General features: G+C 43.1%; 1 protein-coding gene and 1 long non-coding RNA gene across 4 annotated transcripts in view; one reads left to right on the forward strand and one right to left on the reverse strand.

The window, feature by feature from the left end:
• The first annotated feature begins 570 nt into the window (after nucleotides 1-570).
• The window catches only part of cpamd8 (C3 and PZP like alpha-2-macroglobulin domain containing 8), a 103174-nt gene continuing 87673 nt past the window's right edge, over nucleotides 571-16071 (forward strand). Inside the window, exons 1-7 of one of the 3 annotated variants that reach the window (XR_009516070.1) lie at nucleotides 571-1764; nucleotides 2182-2333; nucleotides 2467-2489; nucleotides 10946-11111; nucleotides 12145-12197; nucleotides 14579-14596; nucleotides 15245-15299. Coding sequence is in view for 2 of the 3 variants with exons in the window: in XM_059991354.1 (XP_059847337.1) it covers nucleotides 1685-1764; nucleotides 2182-2333; nucleotides 2467-2489; nucleotides 10946-11111; nucleotides 12145-12197; nucleotides 14579-14596; nucleotides 15245-15299 (547 nt within the window). In the remaining variant the exon portion in view is untranslated. The remainder of the gene's footprint in view (nucleotides 1765-2181; nucleotides 2334-2466; nucleotides 2490-10945; nucleotides 11112-12144; nucleotides 12198-14578; nucleotides 14597-15244; nucleotides 15300-16071) is intronic. The other 2 variants (XM_059991354.1, XM_059991353.1) reach the window with 2 other exon arrangements.
• On the reverse strand, nucleotides 6843-12769 carry LOC132406123 (uncharacterized). The gene is made up of 3 exons (XR_009516071.1): nucleotides 12630-12769; nucleotides 8380-8459; nucleotides 6843-8192 (listed from the first exon to the last, which is right to left on the reverse strand). It is a non-coding gene; the product is annotated as an uncharacterized LOC132406123 (long non-coding RNA).

The raw sequence follows: 16071 nt of genomic DNA on the forward strand, positions 1-16071 counted from the left end.
ACAGGCCTTAAGGAGCCGATCAGCACCAAAGCTTTAGGCCTGCAGAATCCTGTGCAAGCTAGATTGAGTAGGGCTTGGGTTCTGAGAAGGGAGAAGTGAAAGGTGATGTGAAGAAATTGAAAAGATGATAGAATGTAACAGAGATTGTAGAGAAGGAAGATAGGAAAAGAAATAAAGGTGTGGACCAGAGATATATCAGAATAGGCAGTGTAGGAATATCAGATTATATAGGCACGCAAATGAATAAGATTACCATATCTCAGTAAAGGGGGGGGGGCTGGTAAATGAGAAAGAATATAAGGTTGTATAGGGATTTATCTGGTAGATACATTTATTAGACTAAGGGCACATTTAAATCAAAAGTGTGACTGTTTGTACTATGGAGATGACAGAAAGGTTTCTGGGTGTTGGTCACTCTGTGGACACTCTGTCCCCGTTCTGCTCTTTTATTTTATAAGGTCAATTTAAGTTTCTGGACATGTGGTTCCCCCGGGATATTAATAGTGGATGAGGCTGCACATGCATTTGAATGCCAAGGGAGATAGCTAGATTTTCTTTTGTTAACGATGCTCAGTTAGCTTTGGGGGGGGGGGGGTGCATGTTACCCGCCAGTCATCAGTCTCTGTCTGACTTGTGGATATCGGTTCATTACAATTGCCGAGCATTTCAGAATGGAATGGTCGACTCCAGCTGTAACCTAAACTGCCGCCCATTTTTGGTTGATAGGGACAGGATGGGCCGAATAGCTTCTTAGAGCGCCATAAATTTCCGCGGTTCTGCTGTGTGTTATCTTCAGCCGGGGCGAAGCTGACTTGATTTTTTAGGGCTCAGCTGGGAGACGAAGTGGGGAGTTGTCTTCCTGCATTCTGGGTCAGGCCGTCATGAGAAGGGAGAGTGTCTGAAAGCGCAGTACTGGAGATTCTCCACTTGATCCAGTGATCTGGGGAGGGGTGGAGAGATGTGGATTAACCCAGGGACCAAGCGGAATTGGGCGGGGTGGGTCCCCTCCCCTGAACAATGTGTCCCTGCCCCCACCTCCCGACCTGTCAGTGATCTGCTAAGGAAATTCCATGTTTGATCCGCCCCTGGCGAAAGGACTGAAGTCATGTACGCCGCTGCGCTCAGGGTGTCCCGTGGCGCCGCGAAGCCACAGGAAATTCCCGGCGCTGTCATTTACTGAGCGGCTGTTAATTTTGTGTTGTGTAAAGTTGGCGGGTCTGGGGCGGGGGCGGGCCGGTATTTACAGCCCAGGGATGTCATTGGTGAGGAGAGTTGTGACTAATGCCAAGTCAGCCAATGCTGGGTCTCGCTGGGCATAGGGATCGGTCCCGGGCACAGCCAACCGCACGGAACCAGAGAGACATCGGTAGAAACAAAAGCTTCTCCATCAAAGCAGTGCGGAGCCTGCAACTTCCAGGCAGGAATGCCTTGTCCCCACCGCGAGTGCCGGAAGCAAATGTGAGGGAGCAACAGCCGGCCAGGCCGGGACCGTGAGTGTAAAACCTCCCTCAGCTTTGATCCACGGAAGAAGGAGTTATTCCCTGTGAGGGTAGACCAAGTGGAGGTGCTCGGGGCTACGGGTTCACAGCTCTCGATGGCCCCAAGTCCCCTCTGAGCACACGGCAGCCTGGCGGCATTTTAAACCGGTTTCATTCCCACCCGCGCCGTTCAACGGACTCTGGAAATGAGGCAGTTCAGTCGCTGCTGGTGGATTTTGGCCAATCTCGTGGGCTACTGTTGCCTCTCTCGGTGCCAACAAAGACAGTAAGTGTTTGTGAGTGAGTGTGCGAGAAAGTGTATGTGTGAGAATGTTGTGCGTGTTTGAGAACGTGAGCGCGCGTGTGTGAAAGTGAGTGTGAATGGGCGTGATAGAGATTGTGTGCAGCAGGGTGACTGAGTGTTGGAGAAAGCGTGAATGTGCGAGTGTGAATGTGTTTAGGAAAGTGTGAGTGTGAGAGAAAGTGCATGTGAAAGCGTGTTTGCACAAGAGTGAGAGAAAATGTGCATCTAAGAAAGAAAATGTGTGTGGAGTGAGTGTATGTAAGAGAGAGCAAGAGGATGTGTTCTGTTTAAAGGGGAGCATATTAGGGCATATACTGGCATCTGAGGATATAGATTGTGAGTTAGAGTGCCACTATCCATTGCAGCCTCTTTATCTGTCTACCCTTTGCTATGTTCTAGGGGTTACCTGGTAACAGCTCCTTCAGTTCTCAGGGCAGGGGTTGATGCAGTCATCAGCTTTACAATATTCAAGCCACTATCAGAAACCAAAGTCCATGTCCAGCTGGTGGTGAAAGGAGAGACTGTGGCTCATAGTCAGGGCTCTGTCTTTGGTGAGTTCTCATGGTTTGAGCTTCAGAAAGATTGCTGTAAACATTTGCTTCATCTCAGCTTTAATGAAAGACGTTTCTGTGTTTGTGGAGCGTTTTAGTAATCGATATATATGGTATTTGTTTTATTTTGCAGAAAAGGGAACAGTCACATTAAAGGTAAGGTGGCAATTATTTCCTGTCAGATAAAGTTTGGGAAAGGGAGTATAAAGACCCAGCGAATGTTTTAATGGTGAACTTGACAAGAATGTAGATCCCATTCAGACTCTCTGCATGTTTTTGTTTCTCCCTCTCTCCCCCCCTTAAAAATATTGTTTTGTCTCTCTCCTTCAAAAAGATACACCATCTCACCCTTGTGTTATCCCTTTACCACCATCTCCTTCCAGCTGTCCCTGTAACTCTGATGTCTTTATCTGTCCTGTCTAACATTCTGCATCTTTCTCATTTATTTCATTCATTTGTACCTGTTGCTCAACTTCTCCTCACTTTCTTGTCAGATGTTCTTGCGCAGTTTTGTTCTCTACCTCCACCCTTGCTCTCTCTGCTTCCCTATTGTTCTCTCATTCTGACATTTTGTCCAGCTCATTACTCTAGCTTCCGTTTGTTTCCCTATTCTGGCTTTGGCCAAAAAGTGTCACCCAGTACCTGCTGCTGACTCCCCTCCCGATATGCACCTCCTCTCCTCTGTCAGGTTCTGACCCCTGATGACATAAGACCTCCAACCCTTCCTCCCACTGCTGGCTTGGGGCTTTGAGATGGACTCTGACATACGCATGGGGCCGCCTGTGTGAATATTTATTCCTCCAGCTTATGCAGGTTTGAGGGTGTTGGCCGCACTAGAGGCTTCAGCACCTCTAGAGAAGACAGCTAAAGGCAAAACTTCAGCAAACTCTTCAATTCTTGTCCTCATTATTCTTTCTTTGCCCGTGATTTCAACGATGTTCTGAGGTCTGGGAGCCCTGTTTCTCTGATCCCACAGCTTTAGGAACAGGTGGAGCAAAGGCAGGCAGTTTAACATCAGAAAGTGAGGAGGAAGAGCAGGACAGCTGGGACTGAGAGTCCTTGGCCATCTGTACAGCAGTTGTATGAGGTATGGCAGCAATCATATTAGCTCAAGTCTTCAATAGACTCTATTTGCGCAGCGACTCTTAGCTGCCAAGCCTGAATCATCATAGATGTCACAGGGCCGGGAAAAATTCTTCTTCATCCCACACTGATAGTCAACAATGAAATGTAGATGGAGTTAGTGTGGAACCCATGCTCAGAGAGAGCTAGTGTTATGTGCCTGAGGGAGAGTTGATGCATGCGTACCCTGTACCCTGGGAAGCATCAATGGCTAATGAGTCCTGTATCTGGCTGATTGCATCCAAGGCCTGAGACGGTGAATGTCCCAAATGGATATTATCAGGGCTTCTTGACATTCACGTTCAACTGCAAGAGGCAAACTCCAAAATTCAAAGTTTCAATGTGAGTTTATTCTCAAAGTCACCATATTCTATCCTGAGATTCATTTTATTACAGGCATTCATAGTAGGTGCAGAGAAACACAATGGAATCAGTGAAAAACTACACACAAAGATAAACACGCAACCAGTGTGTAAAATAAATCAAACTGTGTAAATACAACCCCACCCCCATAACAAATAAATAAATAATATTAAAAACATGAGTCACAGAGCCCTTGAAAGTGAGCTCGTGGGTTATGGAGTTAGTTTATTGAGGTGAGTAAAGTTATCCACGCTGGTTCAGGGGCCTGATGGTTAAATGGTAATAACTGCTCCTGAACCTGGTGTTGTGGGACCCAAGGCATCTGTACCTCCTTCCCAAAGGCAACAGTGAAAAGAGTACCTGGATGGGTGGGAGTGGGGGACCCCGATGATAGATGCTCGAACCTGTTTTTGTGCACCAGTCTATGTACAATCGAAGCTTGGTCTTTTCAGATGTAGCATGGCCCTGAGCAACTTCATTTCAGGTCCTGATGGTAGTGGCAACCCTGTTGTATTCTGTGCTTGCTATTCCTTTTCATCTTGATGTTGTGATCTTCAGATTCTGTACACAAGTGTTTTCATTAAGATCACTTGAAACCACCCACAACTCGGGAAAAGAATGACCTTGTCTTTTCTTTTTCACTTTCCATTGAGTCAGGTTTATGCAAAAAAAAATTCTTCCCAGCCAGTCAGCTTCCTGTGATGTAGTTATAATGTGTGGTGTGGCTGTGGGAATGCCAGGCCTATGCCCTGGAAAAGATTGTAGTGAACAGTTTTGACGATGTTTTAGCGTTTGACTTTCACTGCTGTAGTGAGGGGGAGACTGGTGTTTCCACTACTGTAAATGAGGGCCACATTTTCTTTGTCCAGTTTTGGACTGGCTGTGAGATTGGCTCAGGTATTGACTCAGAAGGGTTGGAGACGAAGCGTTTGTTTGCGAGGTGTTTTTCCACCGAAATCTCCATAGTTCTCTTCCTTGCCATTAGGTGGTGCGTTATTGGAGTCCTTCCCGTGGTAAGTTGCTGCATTCAAGCTGTGATCATGGCGTCCCATCCATTCTCCAGTGGGTCTGGGTCTGTTGTGTTGCAGAGTTGCAGTTGATGATGAGGGCGACTGAAGCTTCCCATCTAATATCTGAAGGAGTTATTCTGCTGTCAGGGACCAGTTGACAGGCAATGACTTCAGTGTCTAAGCTTTACTGTGGAGGAGCGTACTCCTGCTGAAGATTTGATGGAATGGCCTGTAATTTTCTGCAGTGGAAACACTATTGTAACCCTCAGAGTTTGTTGAGGATAGAACTGACCAAGACACTGGGAGATGCTGATAAAGCAACTTGGTAATTTGCTTGTCCTTTTCTATTTGACAGATTGATCTATAAAGTAAAAAAAAAAATCCAAAGGGGTCCAAGGGGAAAGATTGCATCATTTATTAAAAATTGACTTAGTAACAAAGTACAGGGTTATAGTTGATGGGAGTTCAGTGGAGCTCTATGGGACCGAGTACTTTACTTTGCTTGGTGTGCATTATTGTTTGATGCTCAAGTGCAGTTCATCTACAGAGGAACAAGAGCCGTTCAATCTTCATTTTCAGTCATTGATTTACAATATGCAGATGATGCTTGTGTACGTGCTTATTCAGAGACCTAGCTTCTTGTTATTACTGACTCCTCCTATGAAGCGTAAAAGAGAGTGGGAGTTATATTAAACGACTGGAAGACAAAGGTCCTCTGCCAGACAGACCCACCAGGCAACATTACCTTCTCACTCTCCCACATGCTGCCCTATCGGTCAAGGTCCAAGATGAGTCTTCAAACATGGATCACTTTCTATGTCTTTGGAGAAACCTAACAGCAAAGGTAGATACTGATGATGGAATTCACCACCACCTTTAGTGCACAGGCACAGCTATTGGTCAACTGAAGAAAAGAGTGCTCAAAGACCAAGAGTTAAAGCTGGCACTACTCGTGTGGCCTGGAGAGCAGTCGTGATCCCTGTCTCCTGAATCTGAGACACAGACCAACCGCGACAGGCATGTCTGGGGTCTGTAATTCCCAACTTTTAGGGTGTCCTTGTGGTTAAGACATATAGCAAATAACTTCAGCAACTATCTTCAGCCACCAATCTTCAGATCTGAATATGGACTGTAGATTAGATTTAAAATGCAGCTCTGGGCAATGGGATTGTAGAGCTGTGATAAGAGCAACTGATTGAAGGACCAGACAATGTTGATTAACGTTCTTTGGAGGGTAGGTGCAAAGGAAGGGAGAGGTGTGAGGGTTATGTGTGATACAAAGGAAGCATTGTAGATACATTGTAAATATAAAATTGTACTTTGATCTTTAGCACATAAAATGTCATGTAGTGTTGGGTCGAGCAGCCCTCTTCCTTGAATATGATGCTGCCGTGTCTCATTTTCTTGAATAAAGAGACTACTTCATAACTACCAGCTCTGTCTCTCCGGTGACTTTGTACATGTTACCACACCGACTACCTCAAATTGGAAAATAAGCAGGTCATCTCCAATCCTGAGTGATTGAGAATATGAAACTAGTTGTATGTAAACTTAAAAGCCACTATGACGAAGATTGATACAGATGAAAAAAGGCTAGTGGTGTGGATGATGGGAAGAAAGTTTAAAGCCCCAGGAAGGCAATGATGAACTCGATAGGTGGTCCAGAAAGAATCAGATGGAATACAGTAAGGGGGAAATATGAGGTGATGTGTTCAGGGAGGGCAAACAAAGCAAAGAATACATAATTATTGGTAGATACTAAGTAAAGGAACATGCTGATCATGAAATGCAAAAACAAACTGTTGAAGGGGCAGGATGGGTCAGTGGGTTGTTACGAAAGTACTTGCCATATTGGTTGAGGAATATAATGCTAGACTGGGAAGGCCTTGCTTTAATTGTCTAAAGCTAGTTTGGAAACAGCTAGGGCAGTTTTGTAGTCCTGGTCACCATGTGACGAAAGGTTGTATAAAATATTAAGAGGATTCGACAGGGTAGTCAGTCAGGGCATTTCACTTAGCAGAGAAATAAATAACTCGGAGGCATAGGCTTGTTAATTGATGGAAAGATGAGAGGGAAAAACTACTTCAGTCAGTGGGGTACTGAAATGAGATACTTCAAATGATGTTGAAGAACTATCGTTGAAGAGCCAGCCTACAGACCAAGAACTAAGAAGTGTGATTAACTTAGATTTGTGGGTCACATGGATACTATGGAACAATTCCAGTGGTTCTATAAATCTGCAAGCAATCTGGAGCTGATACAAAGTTACAAATAGTTTGGCATCATTAGCTTGTATTTAATAAGAGGGTTATTCTGAATAAGGAAAATAAATAATTTCAGGTGAAACCCTGAACAGTATTCCTGACGCGGGAACAGATGGGAGCTAAGCTGGTGCGTTGGTGAAAATGGCCTGCAGTTCTAGTTTCTGTCAATAGGGGTTCCCAGTGAGGCGGTGAAAGGCAAAATAGAACCATTGCGGTATGGGCACAGGCCAATGTGGATGTCCAGAGAAAATAAGATTTGCCCTGCGGCTGGACTGAATTGAATTCCATTGACTTTAGTACTTCCTTCATACGCATGAGGAGTGATAGACCTTACGTTACGTCTCCTTCTAAATGTGCAATTTATAGTCATTTTTAATAAATAGTATATACGACAGGATAGTCAATATAATAGAAATTCAGTTGTGTCAGCATGAATTAAGCAGTCTGATGGCCAGGTGGAAGAAGCCTGTTGGTCCTGGCTTTTATGTTGCAGTATTGTTTCCTGGATGGTAGCAGCTGGAACAGTTGTAGATGGGGTGACTTGGGTCCCCAGTGATCCTTCGGGTCCTTTTTACACACCTGTCTCTGTAAATGGATTACTTTCTTGTGTGTAGATACACTTGCTCTGATTTTAGCTTATTTGTAAATTTCTGTAGGGGTGTTTGTAATAGGAATTGCTCATGTAAATATGATGGTTATCGTGGAGTTTGGGTGACCTTGTCAGGACTGTTTCAGAGATCATTAGTACCTATTGCATTAACATCACTGAGACAACTCACCATCAGCATGGAGCTTTCACCCAAACAAACCACATACTATTACTACAAGACCAAGCAGGAGACCGGGTGTCCTGGAGTGAGTGAGCCACTTCCTAGCATCTGATAGGATGAACACCATCCACAATGCACAAGCTAGGAATACGATGGAATACGCTGCTTGCCTGGATGAATACAGCTCCAACACTTCAATAAGCCATCTGGGATAAAGTTGCTAGTTTTACTGAAACTCCCATCTATGTCAGAATCAGGTCCAATATCACTGTTCCATGTGGTGAAATTTGTTGTTTTGTGGCAGCGGTAGAGTCCAATAGATAAAATGCGCTATAAATTACAATAAGAAATATAATTATTGTACTTGTGTATATTATTACAAATATGTTAGTTACATATTACAAAAAGAGCAGAAATAGTAGGGTAGTGCTCATTATCCATTAAGAAATCTGTCCCATGTTCAATGGTTCAATTTTATGTCAGAGAATGTATACAATATACAGCCTGAAACTCTTACTCTGTGCAGCCGGAGCAGACTTGATGGGCCAAATGGCCTAATTTTGCTCCTATGTCTTATGGGCATCCAGAAGAACAACCCTAAAGAGTGAATGATAGCAAAAGATGTTAGAACTGCAAATCCCCCTCTTCCCCACCTTCCCACGCACAAGCAGCAGCAAGACATCAATTAACCCTCCCCCCACTTATTCCAGCAAAAAGCATTAGGCTCTCCATCACCCGCCATGTGCCAAAAAATTAATTTCCTCCATCAGTCGCACACCGGTGGCCAAGAATATTCACAAAAAAAAACTGCGGTTACTCTTCTGGTTACTCCCAGCGACACCGTTCAGGACCACTTTCCCTGAGATTGACGAGGGCTTCAAGCCCATGGGAACATCACCATTTACACGTTACTGTTCAAGTTGTGCACCATCCTTACTAGGAAATATATCACTGTGTGTAAATCCTGGTACAGCGGTCCCTGGGTTACACAAGGTTTCCATTCCTGAGAACACTCTATAAACCCATTTCTCCCTAAATCAGAGATGTCCATTTTTTACAGTATCCCATAATGTATTGCTCTGCATGTATTTACTGTAAGTCTTGTATTTCATTGAACAATTACCCTAACATTACCTATAATTAAACAAATGGAATGCATTGTATTGTGGTTAATTGGGACACAGTGGGACCAGTACATTTTGGCTCGATTGAGCGGCTGCCCCAACTAGCTGAAGTTTCATGGAAATAGATAAAAAACTATTAAAAAAAGGCAAACGACCATTTAACTGAGTAACAAATTTTGTATTTAAATGGAAATACAGAACAAATTAGAACATTACCAAGTTCCTAATAGTTATCAACACAGGAATTTATCCACTGTACAATGCCATGTTGTTTGATTGTAAATGAACAAAATCAGTGCAGATAATGGACTGCCTTTATACAATACTTAAGCAGATTGCATCCTCCAAATCTTCATTTTCATTATAATGTTCAAGATTATAGTTGATGCCTTCAAATTCTCTAATTCCTAACTTGCCGAAGTAGTGCAATTGTTTAATTTTCCCTCCTTTTGGAATGGCTGCTTATTTCCCACCAACTATCAGTGACAAAAATCACTGCTTTTTGAATGCAAACACACACAACCGATGCTATTTAAAAACTGTTTGCTCTCAGCACAGTGTAGTGGTCACAGCAAGTACACGTGACTGATGTTAGTTAGAAGCTGTTTGGCAATAGTCCTCTGGCCCATTTAAGCTTCACTGTCCCAAATAAATGAAAAGAATCTCAGCTAATTTCTTGATTTAGTTTTTGTTCTTAAGAATTGTCCCAAATAAATGTCTGCTCTGACCAACTGATGGCCCAATTAACTGGATTCCACTGCAGTACACTATTCTGAATTGAAATTGCTATATAACATACCATCATATATGCATGCATTTCTATGTAACAGCCTGGGTTAAAAAACACAGATATGCTTATCTGATCCAGTGTTTAATATACACACCATCCTATGGTACACATTGTATACTGTATCAGTATGCGCAGGTGCCTAGTGCAGCTTCTTGTGTAATGCACTGACCAATTGACCCTTCTTCCTGTGTAATACTTCATCCAGTACACAACTGCCTTTATAACATGTTATCCAATACCCACAGCTCCTGATGTATTGCACTGTTAAACTGTATGAAAGCTGTTCAATATGGATTCCTGTGTCAATCCCACAACAATTATCCAGCTCTGTCATTCACTTACAAAGTTCATTGTGAATTGCCTGTCAGTGGTCTCACTGGTTGTTCTGTGATTGCCATTACCTCTGATAGTGATTCTGCAGGCAAGACTCGGCTACGTGTCAAGGTTCCGGACTTGATCACCACGTGGATAACCGAAGCAGTCAGCCCATTGCAGGAGTTTAGTTTTTATTCTCTAACAGTTAGTGGGGCGGCACAGTAGTGCAGTGGTTAGCACAACGGTTTTTAACACCTGTAACCCAGGTTCAATTCCCGTCGCTGCTGTAAAGAGTTTGTACGTTCTCCCTGAGACCGCGTGGGTTTCCTCCCACAGTGCAAAGACCTACTGGTTGGTATGTTAATTGGTCATTGTAAATTGTCCCGTGATTAGGCTCGGACTAAATCAGGGATTGCTGATGGCCTATTCTGTACTGAATCTCAATAAATAAATAAAGAGTTGCCCCAAATAAGTTGCTGCCCTGGTTAATTGATGGCCCAATTAACTGGAGTCCACTGTATCTGTTGTATTAATTCATTAATGAGACCCATGAAGCATTATTGATGTTAGCTTGAAAAATACTTTAAAAAATGTAATGGAAAGTTACGTAAAGTTGTATTTCGTTAGTTGGGTTATCCATAACCTGCAGAGCCCCTATGCGCTTTTCCCATCACAATTGTGGGAGTACTTACATCAGGTACCACCTTGTCATGAGATGTTAGTGATGAACAATAAATGCTGGCTTTTTCCAGCATTGTCCCAATCTTGAAGAATGAGTAAATGAGCAGCTGAAAAGTGGCCTCCAGTCCTTCTTATCCATTTTCCTCCTATTTAACCTCTTCTTTATTTTCCAGGTGCCGCAAGGATTCAGTGGACAGGCTCAGTTAAAAGTGTGGGGCAATCGATATCTCACCGATGATGGACACATATTCCACAACTTTACAACCGTCACTATCGACTCTAAAGGATCATCGGTGTTTATCCAGACAGACAAACCCGTCTATAAACCGAAGCAGAGAGGTGACCCTTCCTTACCCCCCTCTCTGCATTCCCCATGGCCCGAGTCTCAGAATGTATCAACTTGTATTAAATGCTGAGAGACTGAGCGAAAGAAAAGGAGGGTAAGGGAGGGGGGTGGAGATGAAAGGAAGGAGAGACAGAATATCCTCATTACCCAAATATTTCAATTTAGCTAATTTTTCAGATCAAAGTCATGATTCAAGTCCTTAGAGGGAACATACTGAGCAAGAACTGCACCATTCAATTTGGTGTTCTGTTGGTTCAATCCATAGAGATTAAATCCCTACGTGCACCTGCCTTGCATCTGTGAGTTCTCCTTTTCACCCTCAATATCTGTCTTATTCTTCCCTTCTTTCTCTCTGTTATTCACTTTTTTCCTTTTCTCTCTTCCATTTAATGACATCCTTTCTTTCTCTTTCTCTCTTCTGCATTTCTTTATCTTATTTTTCTTCTGTCTTCTTTCTCTTTGAGGGTAACTGGAGGGAAGAGCTTTAAATTAATTGGTGAAGTGTACTGGTCAGCATCCACATAATTTGTGTCCCACTTTTTAAATTAATTGGGAAAATGTACTGGCCAGTATCCACACAATTTGTGCCCCCATTTTACTTGCAGCCGGTTTATGTGGCACGATCAAAACTAGTTTCATTTAACTTAAGTTGCCCTTTAGCTTAATCAAGTGATATTAAATGCACCTATTGAAACCTATTGACTTCACAGATTGCGTCACTTAAAGAGATGTTTGTAGAGGTAACCAAAGGGTTGGTTTGAAGGATTTATTTTAAGGAGTGCTTAAGGGAGGCAAGAGAGATTTAGAGAGGAAATTGCAGAGCTTATGGGCAAGACCACTGAGAGCATGGTAATTGGTTGTAAGGCGATTAAATTTGGGGATAATTCAACAGTTAGAATCAGAGGGACACAGGTACCAGAGACTTGGAGCTCCATCCAGAATTGGGGAAGCACGCAATATGTGTTTAGTAATGACATAATTTGTGCTACTTTTTCACCAGTGCCTTTCTCCCTCTTTCCTTCACAGTGCTGATTAATGTGTTCACTGTCACCCCTGACCTCCGACCCACCAATCAGAAGGTAGGATTTGTCACTGTCCCTGCCAGTCTCCAGTTTTGTGTATAAATTGAATATACACCCAGTTACCTTTTTGAAGTTTTGGATTTGATCAGAAAGTTTTTCCTTGTTTTTTTTTTGGCTTTCACTCTCAGTTTGAGCAGTCCAGTTGTTTTTTTTTGTTGTTTTTTTTATGTTTGGGGTTTTTTCTGTATATGTCAATTATAAAAGTTTCTTTATCTTTTTATGGATAAGAGGAGAATCAATTACCTTTCCCTCTATTATATACTATTAGATTAATACTTTGATCTTGATAATGTTTAGTTTTTCTTTTATTCAAACTGTTAATAATATAGATATTTGTGATAATTCTCCTCTTGTTTATATATATATGTACTTTTTATTCAACTAATAAAAAGATTGATAAAGAAAGAATATACAGAAAGACTGACTTACCCAATGAAATGTTAGTGACAATAGCAGCAGGCCTTCTGGTCCATCCTACTTCCAAACCCAGTGGGTAGCAGGAGGGCAGAGGATAGCTGGGTTCACCTCAGGCTGACACTCAGACTCTCAGCAGTCATATTGAAGTTCTGGATCCATTGAGAATGGGTCAGAGATTTGGACTGAAACACTGCAAATCCACATTAATGCCGTGTCCAGCATGAAGCCATTGGCTATGTTCCGGCCCATCATCAAGCTTCTTACAGGATATTAGTTTTGGAGATGGTTTGAACATCCCTGTCTTGGTTAATGATGTTTCTAAGTACACAGGTTAGCATGGTAGCAAAATGGTTAACAGCATGCAGAACATTGAATAGTACCGAACCTTTGTCCCACAATGTGGTGCTGACATTTTAACCTACTCCAAAATTAATCTAATCTTTCTCTCCCACGTAACCCTTCATTTTTCTTTCATACATGTGCCTATCTATGTCCCTAGTGTATCAGCCTCTACCTCCACCCCCGGCAGCACATTCCATGCACCTACCACTCTCTGTGTTTTTTAAATAATAAGAAACTTGCCTCTGATATCCCCCTATACTTGCTGCAATAACCTTAAAGTTGTGTTCCCTTGTATTAGTCATTTTCGCCCTGCTAGTGGACAAGCAGCCAGAGTTCTGGATCGTTGTTCCAGACTCATGAGTCTGAATCCCACCGAGGCAGCTGGGGAATGTAACATTAAGGTAGTGTAGCAGTTAGCACAATGCTTTACAGAACCAGGGACTCAGACCCAGTTCAATTCCTACCACTGTCTGTAAGGCGCTGGTACGTTCTCCCCGTGACTGTTTGGGCTTCCCCCCACAGTCAAAGAGGTTAATTTGGAGATTGTAAACTGCCCTGTGGTTAGGCTAGGGTTAAATTGGATTTATCCAGGTGGCACAGTTTGAAGGGCTGGAAGGGCCTATTCTGCACTGTATCTCAATAATAAACTAAATTTGGAAAAAAACAATGATGCCAGTTGCCAGTCTTGGTAAAGGCAACCATGAAATGAGCAGACTGTTGTAAAGCAATCTGGTTCAATAATGTCTTCCTTCAGAGGAGGAAATCTGTGATCCTTACCAAATCTGGCTTCAGTGTGGTTCCAGATCTGCTAATGTCATTGACTCTTTAGCTGTTTCCTCAGTTTAGGAGTAATTAGGGACACAGAATAATTGCTGGTGTCCTCAGTGATGTTCTCATCCTGTGTATGAAAAAGAATTGTTCTTGGACCTCAATAGTTGTGTTGATTTGCTGTCAAAGTTCAAAAAGGCACCAGTGTGTTTTATTTTCCTCTCTCATTCTCTGCCTCTGGGCACAGCTGGTAAGGTCAAACTGCTTTTCCGCTTCTCAGCTATCCTGACGAAGTGATGGTGAGCTGTCTTTGTCCCCCATTGTGTGTGTGGTAATCCGTGGAGCTGTTGCGAAACAGATCAGTGTTTGCAAAGCCTCTTTGCAAGGCATTTTTAATGCCAAGTTGTCGTCAGGCTGGTTCAGCTGGTACAGGAAACAGGTTTCCCTGTTCCACAGCCAGGAAAAAGATGGGAAGTTTCCTGCCCTAAAGGGCTTAGTGAGACAAATGTTTTATTTTTGCAATTCCACTTCATTCTGGTCACTGGTCTCCATAAGTCTGAAGAGGAGGTTTAGATGTGAATAAAAATCCATATTAATAAAATTGCTGTCATTTACTGGTGCCTCCTCTTTGCATTTTGTGTGTTATTTGCTTCTGAGTTGAAGGAAGCTTGGGATTTGTCATAAGAATAAATGAGAAAATTGGGTACGACTGCTGAGTTCTGCAGAATGGCTCCTTGGCACTATGGATATTGATGTTGCCTGCACATACACCAGGGGCTAAACTTTCAGTAATTCAAGAATGCTATTGAAGTGAATCATTGATTCCTCATTCAAACATTATTCTCTTGCAGGTTGAAGCCTATATCGTGGTGAGTGCCAGGGAGATGCCATCCAACCAGAAGCATGCATGGCCACAACTGGGATGTTAAAAGCACCCTGTTATCCTTTGGGCATCCGTCATTTTATCTGTCTGACAGTTTGACACAGAGCGAGACCCGTCTTTATTCTGCATGTTGCCCGTCAGTTTCTCCAATTTTCCTCTCTCCGTGTTATCTGTCACTCTGAATCTCTCTCCTGCTTTCCCATCTTTTCTCTATACCAGACTCAAATATTCTAAATGACTCTAGCAGTGTTGCTGCCGCTTCTGAGAACTGGTGCTTTGCACCGTGTTCTCCCCAACCACAGCAGTAGCGTAAATCGGGAACTCTGCACACAACGGGGCCTGTTCCATGTGGTGGACATCCGTGGGTTGCAGTCACAGCACCACCCCCCACCCCATCCCATCTTTGTGAGGAAATGCATGCTTAAGATTAATAACAGAAAATGGGATCATGTGTGATTGAATCAGAAGTAAATAAGGTGGGGGAGAGATTGCAGACACGTTTGTGTTGGATAATCAGAGATCCCGTCCCATCACCTTGTTGGGGAATTACAGATTCTTATCCCTTCAGAATGTGAAGGGCAATATCTGCCATGGTGTATGGTTCCCTTTGCCTCATTGCTGGTCTTTTCCTCAGGATCCCCGGGGCTCTCGGATGATCCAGTGGACTGACCTAAAGCCAATCTGCTGTGGTAAGTCATGTAATTGCTTCTATGAAATTCCCATAAAATTAACCCCAATGGCTGTTCATGTTAAGTTGAAAGTTGATTTCCCACAAGTTCCAGGCATCATTCAACTCACTAACAGAAACTAAACTCTGTAGAAAGTCCCCCTTTTCCATTTCACAGGCCCCATAATTCATGGTGGGAAGTTTTCCGGTTCGCAAACTCAGTGAGTTGTTTAAAGGTATAGCAGATACGTGAGTGTCGTTAAGAGTTAAGTGGTAATGAGAGGGCCTGAGAAGGTTTATAAACCGGAAAACTACCCACCATGGATCAGAACTGAAGAAGCCTCTCAGAAGAGTGGTGAAATATCGTCTAGACAACACAGCAAGTCCAATTGCCTTGATTTACTACTGCTTGATATACAATGACCTGGATGACTGAGAAACGTCATGGACATATGACTGGTTCTGAGTGTTTCTCAGTGCCATCCAGTTCACTACAATGAAGGATGAGTTCACCCTGCAGGGATTTCCAACCTTTTTTATGCCATGGACCAATACCATTAAGCAAAGAGTCCATTGACCCCAGGTTGGGATCCCCTCTTCTAGAGGAACTTGGGCCACTGTTTTGTCATTAACTCACCAAGTGAGTGCGACTAGCTCTGCCTGTTAGCCACCCCTCAGTCATGTTCCCATTTCCCTTCAACTCATGGATGATGTGGAGGCAAGGTGTTGGCGGAATGGAATGATGTGGGGTTTGGAGGTGTAGGTGGGTATGGGCCGCTGGACTGAGGTAAGTA

This window comes from Hypanus sabinus, chromosome 16, assembly GCF_030144855.1.
Source record: "Hypanus sabinus isolate sHypSab1 chromosome 16, sHypSab1.hap1, whole genome shotgun sequence".
NCBI classification, from domain to species: Eukaryota; Metazoa; Chordata; class Chondrichthyes; order Myliobatiformes; family Dasyatidae; genus Hypanus; species Hypanus sabinus.